This window comes from Cherax quadricarinatus, chromosome 86, assembly GCF_038502225.1.
Source record: "Cherax quadricarinatus isolate ZL_2023a chromosome 86, ASM3850222v1, whole genome shotgun sequence".
Classification (NCBI taxonomy): Eukaryota; Metazoa; Arthropoda; class Malacostraca; order Decapoda; family Parastacidae; genus Cherax; species Cherax quadricarinatus.
The window spans coordinates 15,723,485-15,750,724 of NC_091377.1; the positions used below are offsets into that span (position 1 = coordinate 15,723,485).

At 47.2% G+C, this 27,240-nt stretch overlaps 1 protein-coding gene across 1 annotated transcript in view; it reads left to right on the top strand.

The window, feature by feature from the left end:
* LOC128703087 (carbohydrate sulfotransferase 11-like) overlaps positions 1–27,240 on the top strand; it is a 237,080-nt gene that overhangs the window by 187,560 nt on the left and 22,280 nt on the right. The window contains exons 5-6 of the mRNA XM_070103663.1: positions 7,510–7,714; positions 12,085–12,219. Of these exons, the coding sequence (XP_069959764.1) occupies positions 7,510–7,714; positions 12,085–12,219 (340 nt within the window). The remainder of the gene's footprint in view (positions 1–7,509; positions 7,715–12,084; positions 12,220–27,240) is intronic.

Below are 27,240 nucleotides of genomic sequence, written 5' to 3' on the forward strand. Positions count from 1 at the left end.
GATGATTGGAGATCATGTGCGACGGATGACTGGGGAGCATGAGCGATGGATGACTGGGGAGCATGAGGAAAGGATGATTGGGGAGCATTAAGAAAGGATGATTGAGGAGCATGAGCAAAGGATGATTGGGGAGCATGAGGGAAGGATGATTGGGGAGCATGAGGAAAGAATGATTGGGGAGCATGAGCGAAGGATGATTGGGGAGCATGAGCGAAGGATGATTGGGGGACATGAGGAAAGGATGATTGGGGAACATGAGCAAAGAATGATTGAGGAGCATGAGAAAAGGATGATTGGAGAGCATGAGGGAAGGATGATTAGGGAGCATGAGGAAAGGATGATTGGGTAGCATGAAGGAAGGATGATTTGGTAGCAAGAGGGAAGGATGATTGGGGAGCATAAGGAAAGGATGATTGGGGAGCATGAGCAAAGGATGATTGGGGAACATGAGCGAAAGATGATTGGGGAGCATAATGAAAGGATGATTGGGGAGCATGAGGAAAGGATGTTTGGGGAGCATGAGAGAAGGATGATTGGGGAGCATGAAAAAAGTATGATTGTGGAGCATGAGCAAAGAATGATTGGGGAGCATGAGGAAAGGATGATTGGGGAGCATGAGAGAAGGATGTTTGAGGAGCATGAGCAAAGGATGATTGGGGAGCATGAGCAAAGGATGATTGGGGAGCATGAGCAAAGGATGATTGGTGATCATGAGAAAAGGATGATTGGGGAGCATGAGGAAAGGATGATTGGGGAGCATGAGGAAAAAATGATTGAGAGCATGAGGAAAGGATGATTGGGGAGCATGAGCAAAGAATGATTGGGGAGCATGAGGAAAGGATGATTGGGGAGCATGAGGAAAGTATGATTGGGGAGCATGAGGAAAAAATGATTGAGAGCATGAGGAAAGGATGATTGGGGAGCATGAGCAAAGAATGATTGGGGAGCATGAGGAAAGGATGATTGGGGAGCATGATGAAAGGATGATTGGTGAGCATGAGCAAAGTATGATTGGGAAGCATGAGCAAATAATGATTGGGGAGCATGAGAAAGGATGATTGGGGAGCATGAGGAAAGGATGATTGGGGAACATGAGGAAAGAATGATTGGGGAGCATGAGGAAAGGATGATTGGGGAGCATGAGCAAATAATGATTGTGGAGCATGAGCAAAGGATGATTGGGGAGAATGAGGAAAGGATGATTGGGGAGCATGAGGAAAGGATGATTGGGAAACATGAGGAAAGAATGATTGGGGAGCATGAGGAAAGGATGATTGGTGAGCATGAGCAAAGGATGATTGAGGAGCATGAGGAATGAATGATTGGGGAGCATGAGAATAGAGTGATTGGGGAGCATGATGAAAGGATGATTGGGGAGCATGAGAGAAGGATGATTGGTGAGCATGAGCAAAGGATGATTGGGGAGCATGAGCAAAGGATGAGTGGGGAGCATGAGGAAAGGATGATTGGGGAGCATGAGGAAAGAATGATTGGGGAGCATGAGGAAAGGATGATTGGGGAACATGAGGAAAGAATGATTGGGGAGCATGAGGAAAGGATGATCGGTGAGCATGAGCAAAGGATGATTGAGGAGCATGAGGAAAGAATGATTAGGGAGCATGAGAAAAGAATGATTGGGGAGCATGATGAAAGGATGAATGGGGAGCATGATGAAAGGATGATTGGTGAGCATGAGGAAAGGATGATTGGGGAGCATGAGCAAAGGAGGAGTGGGGAGCATAAGAAAAGGATGATTGAGGAGCATGAGGAAAGAATGATTGGGGAACATGAGGAAAGAATGATTGGTGAGCATGAGGAAAGGATGATTGGGGAGCATGAGGAAAGAATGATTGGGGAGCATGAGGAAAGAATGATTGGGGAGCATGAGAGAAGGATGATTGGGTAGCATGAAGAAAGGATGATTATGAAGCTTGAGGGAAGGATGAGTGGAGAGCATGAGCAAAGGATGATTGGGGAGCATGAGGAAAGGATGATTGGGGAGCATGAGGAAAGGATTATCGGGGAACATGAGCAAAGGATGATTGGGAGCATGAGAAAAGGATGATTGGGAGCATGAGGGAAGGATGATTGGGGAACATGAGGAAAGAATGATTGGGGAGCATGAGGAAAGGATGATTGGTGAGAATGAGCAAAGGATGATTGAGGAGCATGAGGAATGAATGATTGGGGAGCATGAGAAAAGAATGATTGGGGAGCATGATGAAAGGACGATTGGGGAGCATGAGAGAAGGATGATTGGTGAGCATGAGCAAAGGATGATTGGGGAGCATGAGCAAAGGATGAGTGGGGAGCATGAGAAAAGGATGATTGGGGATCATGAGGAAAGAATGATTGGGGAGCATGAGGAAAGGATGATTGGGGAACATAAGGAAAGAATGATTGGGGAGCATGAGGAAAGGATGATTGGTGAGCATGAGCAAAGGATGATTGAGGAGCATGAGGAAAGAATGATTGCGGAGCATGATGTAAGGATGATTGGGGAGCATGATGAAAGGATGATTGATGAGCATGAGGAAAGGATGATTGGGGAGCATGAGCAAAGGATGAGTGGGGAGCATGAGGAAAGGATGATTGAGGAGCATGAGGAAAGAATGATTGGGGAGCATGAGGAAAGAATGATTGGTGAGCATGAGTAAAGGATGATTGGGGAGCATGAGGAAAGAATGATTGGGGAGCATGATGAAAGGATGATTGGGGAGCATGAGGAAAGAATGATTATGGAGCATGAGGAAAGGATGATTGGGGAGCTTGAGAAAAGAATGATTGGGTAGCATGAGGAAAGGATGATTATGAAGCTTGAGGGAAGGATGATTGGGGAACATGAGGAAAGGATGATTGGGGAGCATGAGGAAAGGATGATCGGGGAGCATGAGCAAAGGATGATTGGGGAGCTTGAGGGAAGGATGATTGGGACGCATGAGGAAAGAATGTTTGGGGAGCATGAGGAAAGAATGATTGGGGAGCATGAGAAAGAATAATTGGGGAGCATGAGGAAAGGATGATTGGTGAGCATGAGCAAAGGATGATTGGGGAGATTGAGGGAAGGATGATTGGGGAGCATGAGGAAAGGATGATTGGGGAGCATGAGGAAAGGATGATAGGGGAGCATGAGGAAAGGATAATTGGGGAGCATGAGGAAAGGATGATTGGGGAACATGAGGAAAGAATGATTGGGGAGCATGAGGAAAGGATGATTGGTGAGCATGAGCAAAGGATGATTGGGGAGCATGAGGAAAGAATGATTGGGGAGCATGAGAAAAGAATGATTGGGAGCATAATGTTAGGATGATTGGGAAGCATGATGAAAGGATGATTGGTGAGCATGAGCAAAGGATGATTGGGGAGCATGAGGAAAGGATGATTGGGGAGCATAAGGAAAGAATGATTGGGGAGCATGAGGAAAAGATGATTGGGGAGCATGAGGAAAGAATGATTGGGGAGCATGAGGAAAGGATGATTGGTGAGCATGAGCAAAGGATGATTGAGGAGCATGAGGAAAGAATGATTGGGGAGCATGAGAAAAGAATGATTGGGAGCATGATGAAAGGATGATTGGGAAGCATGATGAAAGGATGATTGGTGAGCATGAGCAAAGGATGATTGGGGAGTATGAGGAAAGGATGATTGGGGAGCATGATGAAAGAATGATTGGGGAGCATGAGGAAAGAATGATTGGTGAGCATGAACAAAGGATGATTGGGGAGCATGAGGAAAGAACGATTGGGAGCATGAGGAAAGGATGATTGGGGAGCATGAGGAAAGAATGATTGGGGAGCATGAGGAAAGGATGATTGGGGAGCATGAGAGAAGGATGATTGGGTAGCATGAGGAGAGGATGATTGGGGAGCTTGAGGGAAGGATGATTGGGGAGCATGAGGAAAGGATGATTGGGGAGCATGAGCAAAGGATGATTGAGGAGCTTGAGGAAAGGATGATTGGGGAGCATGAGGAAAGGATGATTGGGTAGCATGAGGAAAGGATGATTGGGGAGCTTGAGGAAAGGATGATTGGGGAGCATGAGGAAAGTATGATTGGGGAGCATGAGAGAAGGATGATTGGGTAGCATGAGGGAAGGATGATTGGGGAGCATGAGGAAAGGATGATTGGGAAGCATGAGGAAAGGATGATTGGGGAGCATGAGGAAAGGATGATTGGGGAGCCAGAGAGAAGGATGATTGGGGAGCCAGAGAGAAGGATGATTGGGGAGCCAGAGAGAAGGATGATTGGGGAGCATGAGGAAAGAATGATTGGGGAGCATGAGGAAAGGATGATTGGGGAACATGAGGAAAGAATGATTGGGGAGCATGAGGTAAGGATGATTGATGAGCATGAGCAAAGGATGATTGAGGAGCATGAGGAAAGAATGATTGGGGAGCATGAGAAAAGAATGATTGGGGAGCATGAGAAAAGAATGATTGGGGAGCATGATGAAAGGATGATTGGGGAGCATGATGAAAGGATGATTGGTGAGCATGAGCAAAGGATGATTGGGGAGCATGAGCAAACGATGAGTGGGGAGCATGAGGAAAGGATGATTGGGGAGCATGAGGAAAGAATGATTGGGGAGCATGAGGAAAGAATGATTGGTGAGCATGAACAAAGAATGATTGGGAGCATGAGGAAAGAATGATTGGGGAGCATGAGTAAAGAATGATTGGGGAGCATGAGAAAAGGATGATTGGGGAGCATGAGAGAAGGATGATTGGGTAGCATGAGTAAAGGATGATTGGGGAGCATGAGGAAAGGATGATTGGGGAGCTTGAGGGAAGGATGATTGGAGAGCATGAGGAAAGAATGATTGGGGAGCTTGAGGAAAGGATGATTGGGGAACATGAGGAAAGGATGATTGGGAGCTTGAGGGAAGGATGATTGGGGAGCATGAGGAAAGAGCGATTGGGGAGCATAAGAGAAGGATGATTGGGGAGCATGAGGAAAGGATGATTGGGGAACATGAGGAAATGATGATTGGGAGCTTGAGGGAAGGATGATTGGGGAGCATGAGGAAAGAGCGATTGGGGAGCATGAGAGAAGGATGATTGGGGAGCATGAGGAAAGGATGATTGGGGAACATGAGGAAAGAATGATTGGGGAGCATGAGGAAAGGATGATTGGGGAACATGAGGAAAGGATGATTGGGAGCTTGAGGGAAGGATGATTGGGGAGCATGAGGAAAGAGCGATTGGGGAGCATGAGAGAAGGATGATTGGGGAGCATGAGGAAAGGATGATTGGGGAGCCAGAGAGAAGGATGATTGGGGAGCCAGAGAGAAGGATGATTGGGGAGCCAGAGAGAAGGATGATTGGGGAGCCAGAGAGAAAGATGATTGGGGAGCATGAGAGAAGGATGATTGGGGAGCCAGAGAGAAGGATGATTGGGGAGCCAGAGAGAAAGATGATTGGGGAGCATGAGAGAAGGATGATTGGGGAGCCAGAGAGAAGGATGATTGGGGAGCCAGAGAGAAGAATGATTGGGGAGCATGAGAGAAGAATGATTGGGGAGCCAGAGAGAAGGATGATTGGGGAGCATGAGAGAAGAATGATTGGGGAGGCAGAGAGGAGGATGATTGGGGAGCCAGAGAGAAGAATGATTGGGGAGGCAGAGAGGAGGATGATTGGGGAGCAAAAGATGAAGACTAAGGAGTAGCTTAACATTTAAAGAAGAAAGATAAAATTTCTGCAGGATAATATAGTCAAGAAAGAAGATGCAACGAAGAGAAAGAATAACCTGAGAATGATGTTAGAATGATAATAAAGGTTGTGGAAGCACTAAATAAGTGACGTAGACGAAGGTAGATCAAGACCAGGAAACAACCAGAAGAAACGAGAAAGTAAAGAACGTGAAGAACTAACCTAAGATCAACAGGAAGAAACTACATTTAATAATAATAATAATAATAATAATAATAATAATAATAATAATAATAATAATAATAATAATAATAATAATAATAATAATAATGACAATAATAACAAGTCCCCTTTTATATAAAACTTGTGAAGCTGTGTGTGGAGAGCAGCAACAGACATGTGGAACAACTAAGAGGTTGTCTGTCTTGGAAGGCCTAACGTAGTTAGCAGAGAAAATCCAGAAAACATCCGAAAACTTCTGATGTCTGAAACAATATTGTTTCAGACTATGGAACAATATTCTTCTCCAGACTGAGGGACTGACCACCTCAAAACTTCAAGGGTGATGGACTGATTACATCGTCTTCACGTTTTCTGCTTCTATCAACTTTTCTGTACTCGACTGAAGAAGCCTACTGTGTAGGCGAAACGTTTCGAAATAAAGTTAGCTAACTGTTGCATATGTGTCTTACCTAACAACCTGTCGGTATTTTATACCATTTCGATGTTTACACCTCGGTGAGTCCACTTTCCAACTTGTAGTTACACCTGAGTCAGACCCATAGCCCAGTGACCCATGACCTGGTAGGCAAAGTTCTCACTTCACACGCTGAGGGTCCGTGGTTCGATTCCCGGCAAGAGTGGAGAAACTGAGCATGTTTCCTTACACCTGTTGTCCCTGTTCACACATTAGTAAAATGGGTACCTGGGTGTTAGTCTACTAGTGTGGGTTGCATCCTGGGTCAAAACTAACCAAATTTGTGGGAAATGCTCAGCTCTGGTGGCCTGGTGGTTAACGCTCTCGCTTCACACGGTGAGGGCCTGGGTTCGATTCCCAGCCAGAGTAGAAACATTGGACGTGTTTCTTTCCACCTGTTGTCTATGTTCCCCATCAGTAAAATGGGTACCTGGGTGTTAGTCGACTGGTGTGGGTCGCATCCTGGGACACTGACCTAAGGAGGCCTGGTCACAGACCGGGCCGCGGGGGCGTTGACCCCCGGAACTCTCTCCAGATAAACTCCAGAATAACAAGCGGTTTTCTATATAGCAGTATATCACTGATGTCAGCTATGGTCTGTACACCTTGTACATGTACTTGTAGAAATAAAGAAATTAAAATTAAATGAAAATTAATGTAGTATGTATTGGGTGGTGTTAACTAACGAGACACAGCTACACACAGAACAAAAGAGCCATTACCGTGACTGGAACAATACACAAATAACCTTCACACTGGAGTGAAACATATGAGGACGTTTAGGTCCGATTAGTAACTTCATTAGTTAATGGTCCAAGTCGGACCGAAACGTCGTTATATGTGTATAACTACACGTGATGATTCTTATATTTCTGGGGAAGAGTTAGGCGCATAAGATCCACACAAAACTCTGGGGATATAAGGTAATCAGATCTGATTCAATTCCATGAATCCAAAGCTTTCCAGCAGGTATAAAATTCAATAACTTCTCCCCAGCACCCAAGAGTTTCTGGTTCACGACATCGTAATGACACGATTGCAAACAAACCACACCACGGGTGGGGTTTGAACCGACGGGCAGAGAGTCTCTGACCGCAGGTTCAAACCCCACCCGTGGTATGGTTAGTTTCTGGTTTTCTGATGCACTGGTTAATCCCACCCCAGGATCATCTCTGCTTACCGGGACAAGATGCTGAAGATGATCCCTCGACCAACAGAGCATCGCTTCAGAGAACTGCAGCTTGACATCATCGCCAAGTACAGGAAGAACAACACAGAGACTTCGGTCTTCCCAACCTTCCCAGAGTTTGTGCAGTACATCATAGATAGCACTAGAGACTTACACACTGCAAGTGACTGGGTTAATAAAGTAAGTGTGTGGAGAGAGACAGAGAGAAAGACAATGACACAGAGTGAGAGATAAAGAGATAGTCCTAATATGTAAGAGCATGAATGAGAAATATCGTATTAGGTTTCAGTGACAGAGTAAATAGAGGTAGTGAGATGGTGCAAAGGGGAGATAGAGTAAGGATGATAATGAGAGAGAGACATGTGCTGTGATAATAGAAGTTGAGATAATAGACGTATAAATTTTAAACTTAAATATGTGCGTGTGTGCATATATATATATATATATATATATATATATATATATATATATATATATATATATATATATATATATCTAGATATATATATATACATATATATATATATATATATATATATATATATATATATATATATATATATATATATATATATATATGTCGTGCCGAATATGCAAAACTGGTCAATTAGCAAGAACTCATTTAAAATTAAGTCCTTTTTAAAATGATCTCTTATACGTTTAAAGATATATTTTTTTCATTAATGTTAATATAAAAATTTTTAATTTTGCTCCAAAAGAATCTTAGAAAACTTACCTAACCTTATTATAACAATAACAAACAATAACAATTTATTTTAGCCTAACCCAACTAAATATATTTTAGATTTGTTTACAATAATGTAATACTAAACAAACACAGTGAAATGTATTTTTTTCGTTAGGTTCAGAATGATTTTGGCATACTGGTCAGAGAACCCATCGTTAGTCCGAGGCGTCGGTAAACGAGTACATCTCTAAGTGAGGAGAGGCTATACAGTGAAACCTCTGCTTGCGAGTGGCCCACAATGCCAGTTTTTCAGGATATGAGCCGTCACTCGGTCGATTTTTTCTCCTGGATACGAGCCAAAATTCAGGTTGCAAGCTTCACGCTGGTGAGGGGCTCTTGATCTAGGGAATTGTATCTGTGCTCAAGTTCCCTAAATTAAGCCTGAATACCTTCTGTCCCCTCCCACAGGCGCTGTATAATCCTACAGGTTTTGAACTTCCCCATTATAATAATAATAATAATAGCAATAATAATATATAATAATATGTATAATAGTAATATAATAATAATTCTATAATAAAATACTACTACTACTACTACTACTACTACTAATAATAATAATAATAATAATAATAATAATATAATATCAGGACATTCGTACTGTGGAGGTGCCAGATGTGGAGGAGGTTATCTCTACAAGTGAGATAAAGGAAATGTTGGGAATCTGGGAGAGATTTTCAGACTTTATTGAAAGGAAACTCCCAGAGAAAGTTACAACTGGTCATGCGTTGGAGCTATGTAATGACATTTGCCTAACTCATTTCCGAAACATTCTGAAAGGGAGGATGAAACGAACCTCCTTGGACAGGTTTTTATTGAAATGCCCTGCAGATGAAAGTGTGAAACACGTGGAGAAAAAGCCAAAAATCAGTAAAAAGTGAAGGGTAAAAAAATAAAAAACAAATTATAGCACTTAAGTTCAGTGATAAAGTGTAGCATTAAAAGTGTAGCAAGTAAGTTAAGTGATTAGGCGACAGAAAAAGGACGAAACGAAATGAACTTCTCCAATGTTGTTGGGGTTTATAGGGCCACTGACAGCATATGCCACTCTGCCTATCTTGTCCACCATCAACCTTTGCCAGTAGCTCTTCTCCAAGGTAAATGCTGTACCTACACCACTTTATTTCTTTACATTCTCTATTATGTTTTTTATACAATATTTCTTATTTTCTCTCATAACACCTCAGAAAGGGAAGCATGGGAAGACGTTTTCAGAGCGGGAGCGGGAATGGCCGCCACCACTTGTTACATAATGACATATTTTATTCATTCTAGGGTATATATCAGGTTTCTATGTTATTTATATTGTTTATTATGTCATATTAGATGAATTGTGATAGATAAATAAGCCGTAGAGTTGAAATTAGCATTATATTGAAGTATTTTGTCCTGCCTCCTGAGAGCAGGATTTCCGATGGAATGGATTAATGGCATTTCAATCAATTTAAATGAGGAAAATTGACTCAGAATACGAGAAGATCGGGTTATGAGCTAGGTCACAGAATGTATTAAACTCGTAAGTAGAGGTTCCACTGTACATATGTATATATACAGTGTATATATACATATATACAGTGTGTATATATGTATATATACGCCAATACCTTGGTGTCCAGCTAACGCTAGATGTTTTGGTCCAAGGCAGCCAGCATTCAGGCAGGTGGTGCTAGCTGTTTCATCTCATCCCCTGCATGCATCGACTGACGAGAGATTTTTACAATGTTTAGAATTCGCAGAACAGGCGAAATATTCACAAACACTAATCTCTGGCCGAAGGAGATTCAAATCTACGAACCTTAAAACAATGTAAGCAGTGCTCTACCAACGTACCACACTGGTTCAATACCTTGGTGCCCAGCTAACGCTTGACATTTTGGAATGAGAAGAAATAGTTAACACCACCTGCCTGAATGCTGGCTGCCTAGGACCAAAACATCTAGCATTAACTGGGCACCAAGGTATTGGACCAGTATGGTACGGTGGTAGAGCACTGTGTACCTTGTTCTAAGGTTCATAGGTACGAGTCTCCTTCGGCCAGAGATTGGTTTTTGTATATATATATATATATATATATATATATATATATATATATATATATATATATATATATATATATATATATATATATATATATATATATATGTCGTGCCGAATATGTAAAACTGGTCAATTATCAAGAACTCATTTAAAATTAAGTCCTTTCTAAAGTTTTCTCTTATACATTTAAAGATATATTTTTTTCATTTATGTTAATATATACATTAATAATTTTGTACCAAAAGTACCTTAGAAAACTTACCTAACCTTATAACAAGCTCAATTTAATTTAGCCTAATCCAACTAAATATATTTTATGTAAGTTTATAATAATTTAATAATAAATAAACACAATGAAATATATTTTTTCCTTTAGGTTCTGAATAATTTTGCGAAATTATTTCATACACAAATTATCACCAATCACTCTTGTTCCCTCCCGCACTCACTTTCCTGTAACTACAAACTTCTGCTGAACACTCTAACACTACCACATACATCTTCAACTTCATTACCTATACTCTCACTAGCCTATCTATCCTCCAGTAGTCGTTTATACCTTACTCTGACTACCTTTTCCTTTAGTTTATAAACCTTCACCTCTCTCTTACTTGCTACTTCCATTCTCCTTGCATCTCATATATCTACATTTTACTCTCACTGTAGCTACAACTAAAAAGTGATCTGATATATCTGTGGCCCGTCTATAAACATGCACAGCCTGAAGTCTACCCAACAGACTTGTATCTACTAATACATAGTCCAACTACTGTCATTATGCATTATATCTTGTATATTTATTTGTCTTTTTTTTAATATGTATTACTTTTAACCAAACCCCTTTTCTATACAAAGTTCAATCAAAGGTCCCCCATTATCATTTACACCTGGCACACCAAACTTACCTACCACACCCTCTCTAAATGTTTCTCCTGCCACAATTAGTCTCTCACTTGGTTGAAAAGTTCCAACACTCTCGCTTAACATCTCCGAAAATCTCTCTCTCTCTCCTCTACACTCCTCTCTTCTCCAGGTGCATACACACTTATTATGACCCATTATTTTAATCAACAAAATCCTTGAATTTATATATTTATATTCCTTCTTCTCTCTCCGTAACTAATCATTCAACATTATTGCTACCCCTTCCTATTCTCTAACTCTCTCAGATACTCCTGATATATTCCCATTTATTTCTCCCCACTGAAACTTCTCTACCCTCTTCAACTTTGTTTCGCTTAGAGCTAGGACATGCATAGTATCTATAGACTGTTTATAAATGAAGGAAACTATAAGACCGCATAATTTAACAAAGAACACAGCAGGTATACAGCAGGGAATCCTGCTCTGTACCTGTTTCTGTAACGCACTGACTACTGCCTACAAAATTGCTATGGGATACACTACATAATCAAGCTGTCAGGTTAAATCCAGCAGAGCAGTAGTTTTGCAGCATGTGACTTTAAATGTATACTGACATTCAGTTTTATAACGAGTAACGTTTATACTACAATATATTGATTATATACAGCTTTTTAACGTTGATATAACAGTATATTGATTACATTTATTCTGGGACATTGCAAACCATGATACTATATATTTTAAGTGCTGGCTTATTTTGCACTATATTGAGGCTGTCATGAATTGCGCAGAATATTTTGGTCTTATGTCTCAGTATCACAGCAATGGTACACAACACCTACACGTTGATAAGATACTTGTGCAATATTATGAATGTTTTTAGAAGACAGTTGTGTTGCAGGTGAAGTGCTGGACACCTTACTGGGCCCACTGTAACGTGTGTGCCTCTGACTACAACATTGTGCTCAAGTTGGAGACCTTACAGAAGGATGAGAAGTTCTTCATCACCCTCGCCAACATGACAGAGCTCAAGAAAGTAAGTTCATCCATGTTCTGAACTGCGCTAATTAGTTATGGTAGAAAAATGTTCGCCACTGTCCATAAGCCAAGAGATAGACTGCAGAGATTTTTATATGCTTTCTACAGGTGGTACAGAATGGCTGCTTGGATATTAATGACATGAAATACCGACAAGTTGATACATTAGACACACGTGCAATATCTGGGTATCTTTGTAGACGTTCCACTATCCAATGGTTATATTAGTACAATACACGGACATAATCTGAAGACTGTTGCAATAAACACAAAAGATTCTGCTCATGTGTTAATTCATCATGCCTGCTTGGAGTACAGTCTACACACTTTGAGACACACACACGACAACCAGCACGGATTCATGGAAGGCAAATCCCGTGTCACAAACCTACTGGAGTTTTATGACAAGGTAACGGAAGTAAGACACGAGAGAGAGGGGTGGGTTGATTGCATTTTCTTGGACTGCAATAAGGTCTTCGACACAGTTCCTCACAAGAGATTAGTGCAAAAGCTAGAGGATCAAGCACGTACCTGACATGGAGGCAACAACGAGTCATGGTACGTGACGAGGTATCATAGTGGGCGCCTGTGACAAGCGGGGTTCCACAGGGGTCAGTCCTGGGATCAGTGCTAGTTTTGGTATATGTGAATGACATGACACAAGAGATAGACCCCGAAGTGTCCCTGTTTGCAAATGATGTAAAGTTAATGAGGAGAGTTAAATCGGATGAGGATCAGACAGGATTACAAAGAGACCTGGACAGACTGGAAGCTTGGACCATCAACTGGCTCCTAGAATTTAACCCCGCCAAATGCAAAACCATGAAGATCAGGGAAGAGCAAAGAAGACCGCAGGCAGAGTATAGGCTAGGTGGCCAAAGACTGTAAACCTCGCTCAAGGAAAAGGACCTTGGGGTAAGTATAATACCGAGCACATCTCCTGAGGCGCACATCAGCCAGATAACTGCTGCAGCATATGGGCGCCTGGCAAACCTGAGAACAGCGTTCCGACACCTCAGTAAGGAATCATTCAAGATTCTGTACACAGTGTACGTCAGGCCCATACTGGAGTACGCAGCACCAGTTTGGAACCCACACCCGGTCAAGCACGTCAAGAAATTAGAGAAAGTGCAAAGGTTTGCAACAAGGCTGGGTCCAGAGCTAAGGGGAACGTCCTACGAAGAAAGGTTAAGGGAAATCGACCTGACGACACTGGGGGACAGGAGGGTCCGGGGAGACATGATAACGACACACAATATACTGCGTGGAACAGACAAGGTGGACAGAGACTAGATGTTCCAGAGATAAGACACAGAAACAAGGGGTCACAATTGAAAGTTGAAGACTCAGATGAGTCAAAGGGATGTTAGGAAGTATTTCTTTAGTCACAGAGTTGTCAGGAAGTGGCAGAGTCTGGCAAGTGATGTAGTGGAGGCAGGAACCATACATAGTTTTAAGACGAGGTATGATAAAGCTCATGGAGCTGGGAGAGAGAGGACCTAATAGCGTTCTGTGAATAGGCATGGCTAGGAGCTATGTCTCGATCCCTGCAACTACAAATAGGTGAGTACACCCAGCTTTCAGTCACCCAGCTGGGTCTGTCTTGCTCTTATACTTTCTGTGTTGGCTTCCTTTGTTTTCATTCATATATTAGTTGTGGCCAGTGACATTTTATCCCTTGCTGCGCACAAAACTATTGTCAATCAACCTTTCTATCCTGTAGTATTTTTTGAATAGGTATGATGGGGCTCCTGGGGCTAGGTAGAGCAAATCTGGAAAGTGGCAGGTTGAAAGGCAGGGTCAGGAGCTAAGACATATAGGTGACAACGCACAAAGGCAGAAAGTAGATGCAAGGGAACTGGGGATGGATGATCTGAGAAAGAAGCATGAGAAAAAAGGCTCAAGAACACAATAGAACTATAGTGGGAAAAAAGGCTAAATTAGTTTTGCAACAGAGGGGGTGGAGAAGATGTCAACAGAAAACAAACAGAAGAGGGAGTTATGAGCTGTAGCTGCTGAGGCAAAGATGTAGAGCCTAATGAAGGAACTGGAAGAGCTGAGGTGGGATACAGAGATGAGGATTGATAGGAGCATGGTGCTGGAACAGAAACATAAGCAGACAGTGAGGGGACTAAAGGAGGGGAAGGAGCTAAGAAGTCCCTTGTACAAGTGGTATCAGGCAACTGCAATGCCTGTATGATAACTGAAACAACTAAAATGCTTAAATCGGATCCAGAGATATAGAGGGAAAGGAAGTGGGAAGAGGAGAGGCAGAAGTTGCTTATTATTCACGGGCTTCATGAGGCATATGGCATGCTAAGAGTATGTTACATTTTATTGAGCATATGTCACACACCAACATAGGTTGCTTCCCTACCAGCGAACCAGGTGCTAATGGATTAATGAAAAGGGCCCCCATCAACCAGCCAATCACAAGGAAGCCCACCAAAGCTATGAAGTGATGTGGGACGCTCGTGAAGCAGCTCTGGTAGACTTACCTTCCCATATGGTTGCCACGGTTCTCACCTTGTCTTGTGCCAAATTTTTGTGTGCTATTGCTTCATGTTGCACTAAGTATATTACAATCAGCGTGTTGTTAGAGTGGATTACGCCACAGACACATGTTACGTGACTGCTGACTGAATATATCCTGCAAATCTTATCCAGATAATCTCTACAGCGCTGCTGGCGAGTTGCTCGTTGTTTTGCCATACCAAGCAACATTTCTCAACCGAAGTTCCCTCGAACCCTAGGGTTCCTCGAGAGGTCACTAAGGGTTCCTCGAGAGGTCACTAAGAGTTCCTCGAGAGGTCACTAAGGGTTCCTCGAAAGGTCACTAAGGGTTCCTCGAGAGGTCACTAAGGGTTCCTCGAGAGGTCACTAAGGGTTCCTCGAGAGGTCACTAAGGGTTCCTCGAGAGGTCACTAAGGGTTCCTCGAGAGGTCACTAAGGGTTCCTCGAGAGGTCACTAAGGGTTCCTCGAGAGGTCACTAAGAGTTCCTCGAGAGGTCACTAAGGGTTCCTCGAGAGGTCACTAAGGGTTCCTCGAGAGGTCACTAAGGGTTCCTCGAGAGGTCACTAAGGGTTCCTCGAGAGGTCACTAAGGGTTCCTCGAGAGGTCACTAAGGGTTCCTCGAGAGGTCACTAAGGGTTCCTCGAGAGGTCACTAAGGGTTCCTCGAGAGGTCACTAAGGGTTCCTCGAGAGGTCACTAAGAGTTCCTCGAGAGGTCGCTAAGGGTTCCTCGAGAGGTCACTAAGGGTTCCTCGAGAGGTCACTAAGGGTTCCTCGAGAGGTCACTAAGGGTTCCTCGAGAGGTCACTAAGGGTTCCTCGAGAGGTCACTAAGGGTTCCTCGAGAGGTCACTAAGGGTTCCTCGAGAGGTCACTAAGGGTTCCTCGAGAGGTCACTAAGGGTTCCTCGAGAGGTCACTAAGGGTTCCTCGAGAGGTCACTAAGGGTTCCTCGAGAGGTCACTAAGGGTTCCTCGAGAGGTCACTAAGGGTTCCTCGAGAGGTCACTAAGGGTTCCTCGAGAGGTCACTAAGAGTTCCTCGAGAGGTCGCTAAGGGTTCCTCGAGAGGTCACTAAGGGTTCCTCGAGAGGTCACTAAGGGTTCCTCGAGAGGTCACTAAGGGTTCCTCGAGAGGTCACTAAGGGTTCCTAGAGAGGTCACTAAGGGTTCCTCGAGAGGTCACTAAGGGTTCCTCGAGAGGTCACTAAGGGTTCCTCGAGAGGTCACTAAGGGTTCCTCGAGAGGTCACTAAGGGTTCCTCGAGAGGTCACTAAGAGTTCCTCGAGAGGTCGCTAAGGGTTCCTCGAGAGGTCATTAAGGGTTCCTCGAAAGGTCACTAAGACTTCATCTAGAGGTCACTAAGGGTTCCTCGAGAGGTCACTAAGGGTTCCTCGGGAGGTCACTAAGGGTTCCTCGAGAGGTCACTAAGGGTTCCTCGAGAGGTCACTAAGGGTTCCTCGAGAGGTCACTAAGAGTTCCTCGAGAGGTCACTAAGGGTTCCTCGAGAGGTCACTAAGGCTTCCTCGAGAGGTCACTAAGGGTTCCTCGAGAGGTCACTAAGCGTTCCTCGAGAGGTCACTAAGGGTTCCTCGAGAGGTCACTAAGGGTTCCTCGAGAGGTCACTAAGAGTTCCTCGAGAGGTCACTAAGGGTTCCTCGAGAGGTCACTAAGGGTTCCTCGAGAGGTCACTAAGGGTTCCTCGAGAGGTCACTAAGGGTTCCTCGAGAGGTCACTAAGAGTTCCTCGAGAGGTCACTAAGGGTTCCTCGAGAGGTCACTAAGGGTTCCTCGAGAGGTCACTAAGGGTTCCTCGAGAGGTCACTAAGAGTTCCTCGAGAGGTCACTAAGAGTTCCTCGAGAGGTCACTAAGGGTTCCTCGAGAGGTCACTAAGAGTTCCTCGAGAGGTCACTAAGGGTTCCTCGAGAGGTCACTAAGGGTTCCTCGAGAGGTCACTAAGGGTTCCTCGAGAGGTCACTAAGGGTTCCTCGAGAGGTCACTAAGAGTTCCTCGAGAGGTCACTAAGGGTTCCTCGAGAGGTCACTAAGGGTTCCTCGAGAGGTCACTAAGAGTTCCTCGACAGGTCACTAAGGGTTCCTTGAGAGGTCACTAAGGGTTCCTCCAGAGGTCACTAAGGGTTCCTCGAGAGGTCACTAAGAGTTCCTCGAGAGGTCACTAAGGGTTCCTCGAGAGGTCACTAAAGGTTCCTCGAGAGGTCACTGAGAGTTCCTCGAGAGATCACTAAGGGTTCCTCGAGAGGTCACTAAGAGTTCCTCGAGAGGTCACTAAGCGTTCCTCGAGAGGTCACTAAGGGTTCCTCGAGAGGTCACTAAGGGTTCCTCGAGAGGTCACTAAGGGTTCCTCGAGAGGTCACTAAGGGTTCCTCGAGAGGTCACTAAGGGTTCCTCGAGAGGTCACTAAGAGTTCCTCGAGAGGTCACTAGGGGTTCCTCGAGAGGTCACTAAGGGTTCCTCGAGAGGTCACTAAGGGTTCCTCGAGAGGTCACTAGGGGTTCCTCGAGAGGTCACTAAGGGTTCCTCGAGAGGTCACTAAGGGTTCCTCGAGAGGTCACTAAGAGTTCCTCGAGAGGTCACTAAGGGTTCCTCGAGAGGTCACTAAGGGTTCCTCGAGAGGTCACTAAGGGTTCCTCGAGAGGTCACTAAGGGTTCCTCGAGAGGTCACTAAGGGTTCCTCGAGAGGTCACTAAGGGTTCCTCGAGAGGTCACTAAGGGTTCCTCGAGAGGTCACTAAGGGTTCCTCGAGAGGTCACTAAGGGTTCCTCGAGAGGTCACTAAGGGTTCCTCGAGAGGTCACTAAGGGTTCCTCGAGAGGTCACTAAGGGTTCCTCGAGAGGTCACTAAGAGTTCCTCGAGAGGTCACTAAGGGTTCCTCGAGAGGTCACTAAAGGTTCCTCGAGAGGTCACTAAGGGTTCCTCGAGAGGTCACTAAGGGTTCCTCGAGAGGTCACTAAGGGTTCCTCGAGAGGTCACTAAGGGTTCCTCGAGAGGTCACTAAGGGTTCCTCGAGAGGTCACTAAGGGTTCCTCGAGAGGTCACTAAGGGTTCCTCGAGAGGTCACTAAGGGTTCCTCGAGAGGTCACTAAGGGTTCCTCGAGAGGTCACTAAGGGTTCCTCGAGAGGTCACTAAGGGTTCCTCGAGAGGTCACTAAGGGTTCCTCGAGAGGTCACTAAGGGTTCCTCGAGAGGTCACTAAGGGTTCCTCGAGAGGTCACTAAGGGTTCCTCGAGAGGTCACTAAGGGTTCCTCGAGAGGTCACTAAGGGTTCCTCGAGAGGTCACTAAGGGTTCCTCGAGAGGTCACTAAGGGTTCCTCGAGAGGTCACTAAGGGTTCCTCGAGAGGTCACTAAGAGTTCCTCGAGAGGTCACTAAGGGTTCCTCGAGAGGTCACTAAGGGTTCCTCGAGAGGTCACTAAGGGTTCCTCGAGAGGTCACTAAGGGTTCCTCGAGAGGTCACTAAGGGTTCCTCGAGAGGTCACTAAGGGTTCCTCGAGAGGTCACTAAGGGTTCCTCGAGAGGTCACTAAGGGTTCCTCGAGAGGTCACTAAGGGTTCCTCGAGAGGTCACTAAGAGTTCCTCGAGAGGTCGCTAAGGGTTCCTCGAGAGGTCACTAAGGGTTCCTCGAGAGGTCACTAAGGGTTCCTCGAGAGGTCACTAAGGGTTCCTCGAGAGGTCACTAAGGGTTCCTCGAGAGGTCACTAAGGGTTCCTCGAGAGGTCACTAAGGGTTCCTCGAGAGGTCACTAAGGGTTCCTCGAGAGGTCACTAAGGGTTCCTCGAGAGGTCACTAAGGGTTCCTCGAGAGGTCACTAAGGGTTCCTCGAGAGGTCACTAAGGGTTCCTCGAGAGGTCACTAAGGGTTCCTCGAGAGGTCACTAAGGGTTCCTCGAGAGGTCACTAAGGGTTCCTCGAGAGGTCACTAAGAGTTCCTCGAGAGGTCGCTAAGGGTTCCTCGAGAGGTCACTAAGGGTTCCTCGAGAGGTCACTAAGAGTTCCTCGAGAGGTCGCTAAGGGTTCCTCGAGAGGTCACTAAGGGTTCCTCGAGAGGTCACTAAGGGTTCCTCGAGAGGTCACTAAGGGTTCCTCGAGAGGTCACTAAGGGTTCCTCGAGAGGTCACTAAGGGTTCCTCGAGAGGTCACTAAGGGTTCCTCGAGAGGTCACTAAGGGTTCCTCGAGAGGTCACTAAGGGTTCCTCGAGAGGTCACTAAGGGTTCCTCGAAAGGTCACTAAGACTTCATCTAGAGGTCACTAAGGGTTCCTCGAGAGGTCACTAAGGGTTCCTCGGGAGGTCACTAAGGGTTCCTCGAGAGGTCACTAAGGGTTCCTCGAGAGGTCACTAAGGGTTCCTCGAGAGGTCACTAAGAGTTCCTCGAGAGGTCACTAAGGGTTCCTCGAGAGGTCACTAAGGGTTCCTCGAGAGGTCACTAAGAGTTCCTCGAGAGGTCACTAAGGGTTCCTCGAGAGGTCACTAAGGCTTCCTCGAGAGGTCACTAAGGGTTCCTCGAGAGGTCACTAAGCGTTCCTCGAGAGGTCACTAAGGGTTCCTCGAGAGGTCACTAAGGGTTCCTCGAGAGGTCACTAAGAGTTCCTCGAGAGGTCACTAAGGGTTCCTCGAGAGGTCACTAAGGGTTCCTCGAGAGGTCACTAAGGGTTCCTCGAGAGGTCACTAAGGGTTCCTCGAGAGGTCACTAAGAGTTCCTCGAGAGGTCACTAAGGGTTCCTCGAGAGGTCACTAAGGGTTCCTCGAGAGGTCACTAAGGGTTCCTCGAGAGGTCACTAAGAGTTCCTCGAGAGGTCACTAAGAGTTCCTCGAGAGGTCACTAAGGGTTCCTCGAGAGGTCACTAAGAGTTCCTCGAGAGGTCACTAAGGGTTCCTCGAGAGGTCACTAAGGGTTCCTCGAGAGGTCACTAAGGGTTCCTCGAGAGGTCACTAAGGGTTCCTCGAGAGGTCACTAAGAGTTCCTCGAGAGGTCACTAAGGGTTCCTCGAGAGGTCACTAAGGGTTCCTCGAGAGGTCACTAAGAGTTCCTCGACAGGTCACTAAGGGTTCCTTGAGAGGTCACTAAGGGTTCCTCCAGAGGTCACTAAGGGTTCCTCGAGAGGTCACTAAGAGTTCCTCGAGAGGTCACTAAGGGTTCCTCGAGAGGTCACTAAAGGTTCCTCGAGAGGTCACTGAGAGTTCCTCGAGAGATCACTAAGGGTTCCTCGAGAGGTCACTAAGAGTTCCTCGAGAGGTCACTAAGCGTTCCTCGAGAGGTCACTAAGGGTTCCTCGAGAGGTCACTAAGGGTTCCTCGAGAGGTCACTAAGGGTTCCTCGAGAGGTCACTAAGGGTTCCTCGAGAGGTCACTAAGGGTTCCTCGAGAGGTCACTAAGAGTTCCTCGAGAGGTCACTAGGGGTTCCTCGAGAGGTCACTAAGGGTTCCTCGAGAGGTCACTAAGGGTTCCTCGAGAGGTCACTAAGAGTTCCTCGAGAGGTCACTAAGGGTTCCTCGAGAGGTCACTAAGGGTTCCTCGAGAGGTCACTAAGGGTTCCTCGAGAGGTCACTAAGGGTTCCTCGAGAGGTCACTAAGGGCTCCTCGAGAGGTCACTAAGGGTTCCTCGAGAGGTCACTAAGGGTTCCTCGAGAGGTCACTAAGGGTTCCTCGAGAGGTCACTAAGGGTTCCTCGAGAGGTCACTAAGGGTTCCTCGAGAGGTCACTAAGGGTTCCTCGAGAGGTCACTAAGAGTTCCTCGAGAGGTCACTAAGGGTTCCTCGAGAGGTCACTAAAGGTTCCTCGAGAGGTCACTAAGGGTTCCTCGAGAGGTCACTAAGGGTTCCTCGAGAGGTCACTAAGGGTTCCTCGAGAGGTCACTAAGGGTTCCTCGAGAGGTCACTAAGAGTTCCTCGAGAGGTCACTAAGGGTTCCTCGAGAGGTTACTAAGAGTTCCTCGAGAGGTCACTAAGGGTTCCTCGAGAGGTCACTAAGGGTTCCTCGAGAGGTCACTAAGAGTTCCTCGAGAGGTTCACTAAGGGTTCCTCGAGAGGTCACTAAGAGTTCCTCGAGAGGTCACTAAGGGTTCCTCGAGAGGTCACTAAGGGTTCCTCGAGAGGTCACTAAGAGTTCCTCGAGAGGTCACTAAGGGTTCCTCGAGAGGTCACTAAGAGTTCCTCGAGAGGTCACTAAGGGTTCCTCGAGAGGTCAATAAGAGTTCCTCGAGAGGTCACTAAGGGTTCCTCGAGAGGTCACTAAGGGTTCCTCGAGAGGTCACTAAGGGTTCCTCGAGAGGTCACTAAGAGTTCCTCGAGAGGTCACTAAGGGTTCCTCGAGAGGTCACTAAGGATTCCTCGAGAGGTCACTAAGAGTTCCTCGAGAGATCACTAAGGGTTCCTCGAGAGGTCACTAAGAGTTCCTCGAGAGGTCACTAAGGGTTCCTCGAGAGGTCACTAAGAGTTCCTCGAGAGGTCACTAAGGGTTCCTCGAGAGGTCACTAAGGGTTCCTCGAGAGGTCACTAAGGGTTCCTCGAGAGGTCACTAAGAGTTCCTCGAGAGGTCACTAAGGGTTCCTCGAGAGGTCACTAAGGGTTCCTCGAGAGGTCACTAAGAGTTCCTCGAGAGATCACTAAGGGTTCCTCGAGACGTCACTAAGACTTCCTCGAGAGGTCACTAAGGGTTCCTCGAGAGGTCACTAAGGGTTCCTCGAGAGGTCACTAAGGGTTCCTCGAGAGGTCACTAAGGGTTCCTCGAGAGGTCACTAAGAGTTCCTCGAGAGGTCACTAAGGGTTCCTCGAGAGGTCACTAAGGGTTCCTCGAGAGGTCACTAAGGGTTCCTCGAGAGGTCACTAAGAGTTCCTCGAGAGATCACTAAGGGTTCCTCGAGAGATCACTAAGGGTTCCTCGAGAGATCACTAAGGGTTCCTCGAGAGGTCACTAAGGGTTCCTCGAGAGATCACTAAGGGTTCCTCGAGAGGTCACTAAGGGTTCCTCGAGAGGTCACTAAGGGTTCCTCGAGAGATCACTAAGGGTTCCTCGAGAGGTCACTAAGGGTTCCTCGAGAGATCACTAAGGGTTCCTCGAGAGGTCACTAAGGGTTCCTCGAGAGGTCACTAAGGGTTCCTCGAGAGGTCACTAAGGGTTCCTCGAGAGATCACTAAGGGTTCCTCGAGAGGTCACTAAGGGTTCCTCGAAAGGTCACTAAGGGTTCCTCGAGAGGTCACTAAGGGTTCCTCGAGAGGTCACTAAGGGTTCCTCGAGAGGTCACTAAGGGTTCCTCGAGAGGTCACTAAGGGTTCCTCGAGAGGTCACTAAGGGTTCCTCGAGAGGTCACTAAGGGTTCCTCGAGAGGTCACTAAGGCTTCCTCGAGAGGTCACTAAGGGTTCCTCGAGAGGTCACTAAGGGTTCCTCGAGAGGTCACTAAGGGTTCCTCGAGAGGTCACTAAGGGTTCCTCGAGAGGTCACTAAGGGTTCCTCGAGAGATCACTAAGGGTTCCTCGAGAGGTCACTAAGGGTTCCTCGAGAGGTCACTAAGGGTTCCTCGAGAGATCACTAAGGGTTCCTCGAGAGGTCACTAAGGGTTCCTCGAGAGATCACTAAGGGTTCCTCGAGAGGTCACTAAGGGTTCCTCAAGAGGTCATTAAGGGTTCCTCGAGAGGTCACTAAGGGTTCCTCGAGAGGTCACTAAGGGTTCCTCGAGAGGTCACTAAGGGTTCCTCGAAAGGTCACTAAGGGTTCCTCGAGAGGTCACTAAGGGTTCCTCGAGAGGTCACTAAGGGTTCCTCGAGAGGTCACTAAGGGTTCCTCGAGAGGTCACTAAGGGTTCCTCGAGAGGTCACTAAGGGTTCCTCGAGAGGTCACTAAGGGTTCCTCGAGAGGTCACTAAGGCTTCCTCGAGAGGTCACTAAGGGTTCCTCGAGAGGTCACTAAGGGTTCCTCGAGAGGTCACTAAGGGTTCCTCGAGAGGTCACTAAGAGTTCCTCGAGAGGTCACTAAGGGTTCCTCGAGAGGTCACTAAGGGTTCCTCGAGAGGTCACTAAGGGTTCCTCGAGAGGTCACTAAGGGTTCCTCGAGAGGTCACTAAGGGTTCCTCGAGAGGTCACTAAGGGTTCCTCAAGAGGTCACTAAGGGTTCCTCGAGAGGTCACTAAGGGTTCCTCAAGAGGTCATTAAGGGTTCCTCCAGAGGTCACTAAGGGTTCCTCGAGAGGTCACTAAGGGTTCCTCGAGAGGTCACTAAGGGTTCCTCCAGAGGTCACTAAGGGTTCCTCGAGAGGTCACTAAGGGTTCCTCGAGAGGTCACTAAGGGTTCCTCCAGAGGTCACTAAGGGTTCCTCGAGAGGTCACTAAGGGTTCCTCCAGAGGTCACTAAGGGTTCCTCGAGAGGTCACTAAGGGTTCCTCGAGAGGTCACTAAGGGTTCCTCGAGAGGTCACTAAGAGTTCCTCGAGAGGTCACTAAGGGTTCCTCGAGAGGTCACTAAGGGTTCCTCGAGAGGTCACTAAGGGTTCCTCGAGAGGTCACTAAGGGTTCCTCGAGAGGTCACTAAGAGTTCCTCGAGAGGTCACTAAGGGTTCCTCGAGAGGTCACTAAGGGTTCCTCGAGAGGTCACTAAGGGTTCCTCGAGAGGTCACTAAGAGTTCCTCGAGAGGTCACTAAGAGTTCCTCGAGAGGTCACTAAGGGTTCCTCGAGAGGTCACTAAGAGTTCCTCGAGAGGTCACTAAGGTTTCCTCGAGAGGTCACTAAGGGTTCCTCGAGAGGTCACTAAGGGTTCCTCGAGAGGTCACTAAGGGTTCCTCGAGAGGTCACTAAGAGTTCCTCGAGAGGTCACTAAGGGTTCCTCGAGAGGTCACTAAGGGTTCCTCGAGAGGTCACTAAGAGTTCCTCGACAGGTGACTAAGGGTTCCTCGAGAGGTCACTAAGGGTTCCTCCAGAGGTCACTAAGGGTTCCTCGAGAGGTCACTAAGAGTTCCTCTAGAGGTCACTAAGGGTTCCTCGAGAGGTCACTAAGGGTTCCTCGAGAGGTCACTAAGAGTTCCTCGAGAGATCACTAAGGGTTCCTCGAGAGGTCACTAAGAGTTCCTCGAGAGGTCACTAAGCGTTCCTCGAGAGGTCACTAAGGGTTCCTCGAGAGGTCACTAAGGGTTCCTCGAGAGGTCACTAAGGGTTCCTCGAGAGGTCACTAAGGGTTCCTCGAGAGGTCACTAAGGGTTCCTCGAGAGGTCACTAAGAGTTCCTCGAGAGGTCACTAAGGGTTCCTCGAGAGGTCACTAAGGGTTCCTCGAGAGGTCACTAAGGGTTCCTCGAGAGGTCACTAAGAGTTCCTCGAGAGGTCACTAAGCGTTCCTCGAGAGGTCACTAAGGGTTCCTCGAGAGGTCACTAAGGGTTCCTCGAGAGGTCACTAAGGGTTCCTCGAGAGGTCACTAAGGGTTCCTCGAGAGGTCACTAAGAGTTCCTCGAGAGGTCACTAAGGGTTCCTAGAGAGGTCACTAAGGGTTCCTCGAGAGGTCACTAAGGGTTCCTCGAGAGGTCACTAAGGGTTCCTCGAGAGGTCACTAAGGGTTCCTCGAGAGGTCACTAAGGGTTCCTCGAGAGGTCACTAAGAGTTCCTCGAGAGGTCACTAAGGGTTCCTCGAGAGGTTACTAAGAGTTCCTCGAGAGGTCACTAAGGGTTCCTCGAGAGGTCACTAAGGGTTCCTCGAGAGGTCACTAAGAGTTCCTCGAGAGGTTCACTAAGGGTTCCTCGAGAGGTCACTAAGAGTTCCTCGAGAGGTCACTAAGGGTTCCTCGAGAGGTCACTAAGGGTTCCTCGAGAGGTCACTAAGAGTTCCTCGAGAGGTCACTAAGGGTTCCTCGAGAGGTCACTAAGAGTTCCTCGAGAGGTCACTAAGGGTTCCTCGAGAGGTCAATAAGAGTTCCTCGAGAGGTCACTAAGGGTTCCTCGAGAGGTCACTAAGGGTTCCTCGAGAGGTCACTAAGGGTTCCTCGAGAGGTCACTAAGAGTTCCTCGAGAGGTCACTAAGGGTTCCTCGAGAGGTCATTAAGGGTTCCTCGAGAGGTCACTAAGAGTTCCTCGAGAGATCACTAAGGGTTCCTCGAGAGGTCACTAAGAGTTCCTCGAGAGGTCACTAAGGGTTCCTCGAGAGGTCACTAAGAGTTCCTCGAGAGGTCACTAAGGGTTCCTCGAGAGGTCACTAAGGGTTCCTCGAGAGGTCACTAAGGGTTCCTCGAGAGGTCACTAAGAGTTCCTCGAGAGGTCACTAAGGGTTCCTCGAGAGGTCACTAAGGGTTCCTCGAGAGGTCACTAAGAGTTCCTCGAGAGATCACTAAGGGTTCCTCGAGAGGTCACTAAGACTTCCTCGAGAGGTCACTAAGGGTTCCTCGAGAGGTCACTAAGGGTTCCTCGAGAGGTCACTAAGGGTTCCTCGAGAGGTCACTAAGGGTTCCTCGAGAGGTCACTAAGGGTTCCTCGAGAGGTCACTAAGGGTTCCTCGAGAGGTCACTAAGGGTTCCTCGAGAGGTCACTAAGGGTTCCTCGAGAGGTCACTAAGGCTTCCTCGAGAGGTCACTAAGGGTTCCTCGAGAGGTCACTAAGGGTTCCTCGAGAGGTCACTAAGGGTTCCTCGAGAGGTCACTAAGGGTTCCTCGAGAGGTCACTAAGGGTTCCTCGAGAGGTCACTAAGGGTTCCTCGAGAGGTCACTAAGAGTTCCTCGAGAGGTCACTAAGGGTTCCTCGAGAGGTCACTAAGGGTTCCTCGAGAGGTCACTAAGGGTTCCTCGAGAGGTCACTAAGGGTTCCTCGAGAGGTCACTAAGGGTTCCTCGAGAGGTCACTAAGGGTTCCTCAAGAGGTCACTAAGGGTTCCTCGAGAGGTCACTAAGGGTTCCTCAAGAGGTCATTAAGGGTTCCTCAAGAGGTCACTAAGGGTTCCTCGAGAGGTCACTAAGGGTTCCTCGAGAGGTCACTGAGGGTTCCTCGAGAGGTCACTAAGGGTTCCTCGAGAGGTCACTAAGGGTTCCTCGAGAGGTCACTAAGGGTTCCTCGAGAGGTCACTAAGGGTTCCTCAAGAGGTCACTAAGGGTTCCTCGAGAGGTCACTAAGGGTTCCTCAAGAGGTCACTAAGGGTTCCTCAAGAGGTCACTAAGGGTTCCTCGAGAGGTCACTAAGGGTTCCTCGAGAGGTAACTAAGGGTTCCTCGAGAGGTCACTAAGGGTTCCTCGAGAGGTCACTAAGGGTTCCTCAAGAGGTCACTAAGGGTTCCTCGAGAGGTCACTAAGAGTTCCTCAAGAGGTCACTAAGGGTTCCTCGAGAGGTCACTAAGGGTTCCTCGAGAGGTCACTAAGGGTTCCTCGAGAGGTCACTAAGAGTTCCTCGAGAGGTCACTAAGGGTTCCTGCAGAGGTCACTAAGAGTTCCTCGAGAGGTCACTAAGGGTTCCTCTAGAGATCACTAAGGCTTCCTCGAGAGGTCACTAAGGGTTCCTCGAGAGGTCACTAAGGGTTCCTCCAGAGGTCACTAAGGGTTCCTCGAGAGGTCACTAAGGGTTCCTCGAGATGTCACTAAGGGTTCCTCCAGAGGTCACTAAGGGTTCCTCGAGAGGTCACTAAGGGTTCCTCCAGAGGTCACTAAGGGTTCCTCGAGAGGTCACTAAGGGTTCCTCGAGAGGTCACTAAGGGTTCCTCGAGAGGTCACTAAGAGTTCCTCGAGAGGTCACTAAGGGTTCCTCGAGAGGTCACTAAGGGTTCCTCGAGAGGTCACTAAGGGTTCCTCGAGAGGTCACTAAGGGTTCCTCGAGAGGTCACTAAGAGTTCCTCGAGAGGTCACTAAGAGTTCCTCGAGAGGTCACTAAGGGTTCCTCGAGAGGTCACTAAGAGTTCCTCGAGAGGTCACTAAGGGTTCCTCGAGAGGTCACTAAGGGTTCCTCGAGAGGTCACTAAGGGTTCCTCGAGAGGTCACTAAGGGTTCCTCGAGAGGTCACTAAGAGTTCCTCGAGAGGTCACTAAGGGTTCCTCGAGAGGTCACTAAGGGTTCCTCGAGAGGTCACTAAGAGTTCCTCGACAGGTCACTAAGGGTTCCTCGAGAGGTCACTAAGGGTTCCTCCAGAGGTCACTAAGGGTTCCTCGAGAGGTCACTAAGAGTTCCTCGAGAGGTCACTAAGGGTTCCTCGAGAGGTCACTAAGGGTTCCTCGAGAGGTCACTAAGAGTTCGTCGAGAGATCACTAAGGGTTCCTCGAGAGGTCACTAAGAGTTCCTCGAGAGGTGACTAAGCGTTCCTCGAGAGGTCACTAAGGGTTCCTCGAGAGGTCACTAAGGGTTCCTCGAGAGGTCACTAAGGGTTCCTCGAGAGGTCACTAAGGGTTCCTCGAGAGGTCACTAAGGGTTCCTCGAGAGGTCACTAAGAGTTCCTCGAGAGGTCACTAAGGGTTCCTCGAGAGGTCACTAAGGGTTCCTCGAGAGGTCACTAAGGGTTCCTCGAGAGGTCACTAAGAGTTCCTCGAGAGGTCACTAAGGGTTCCTCGA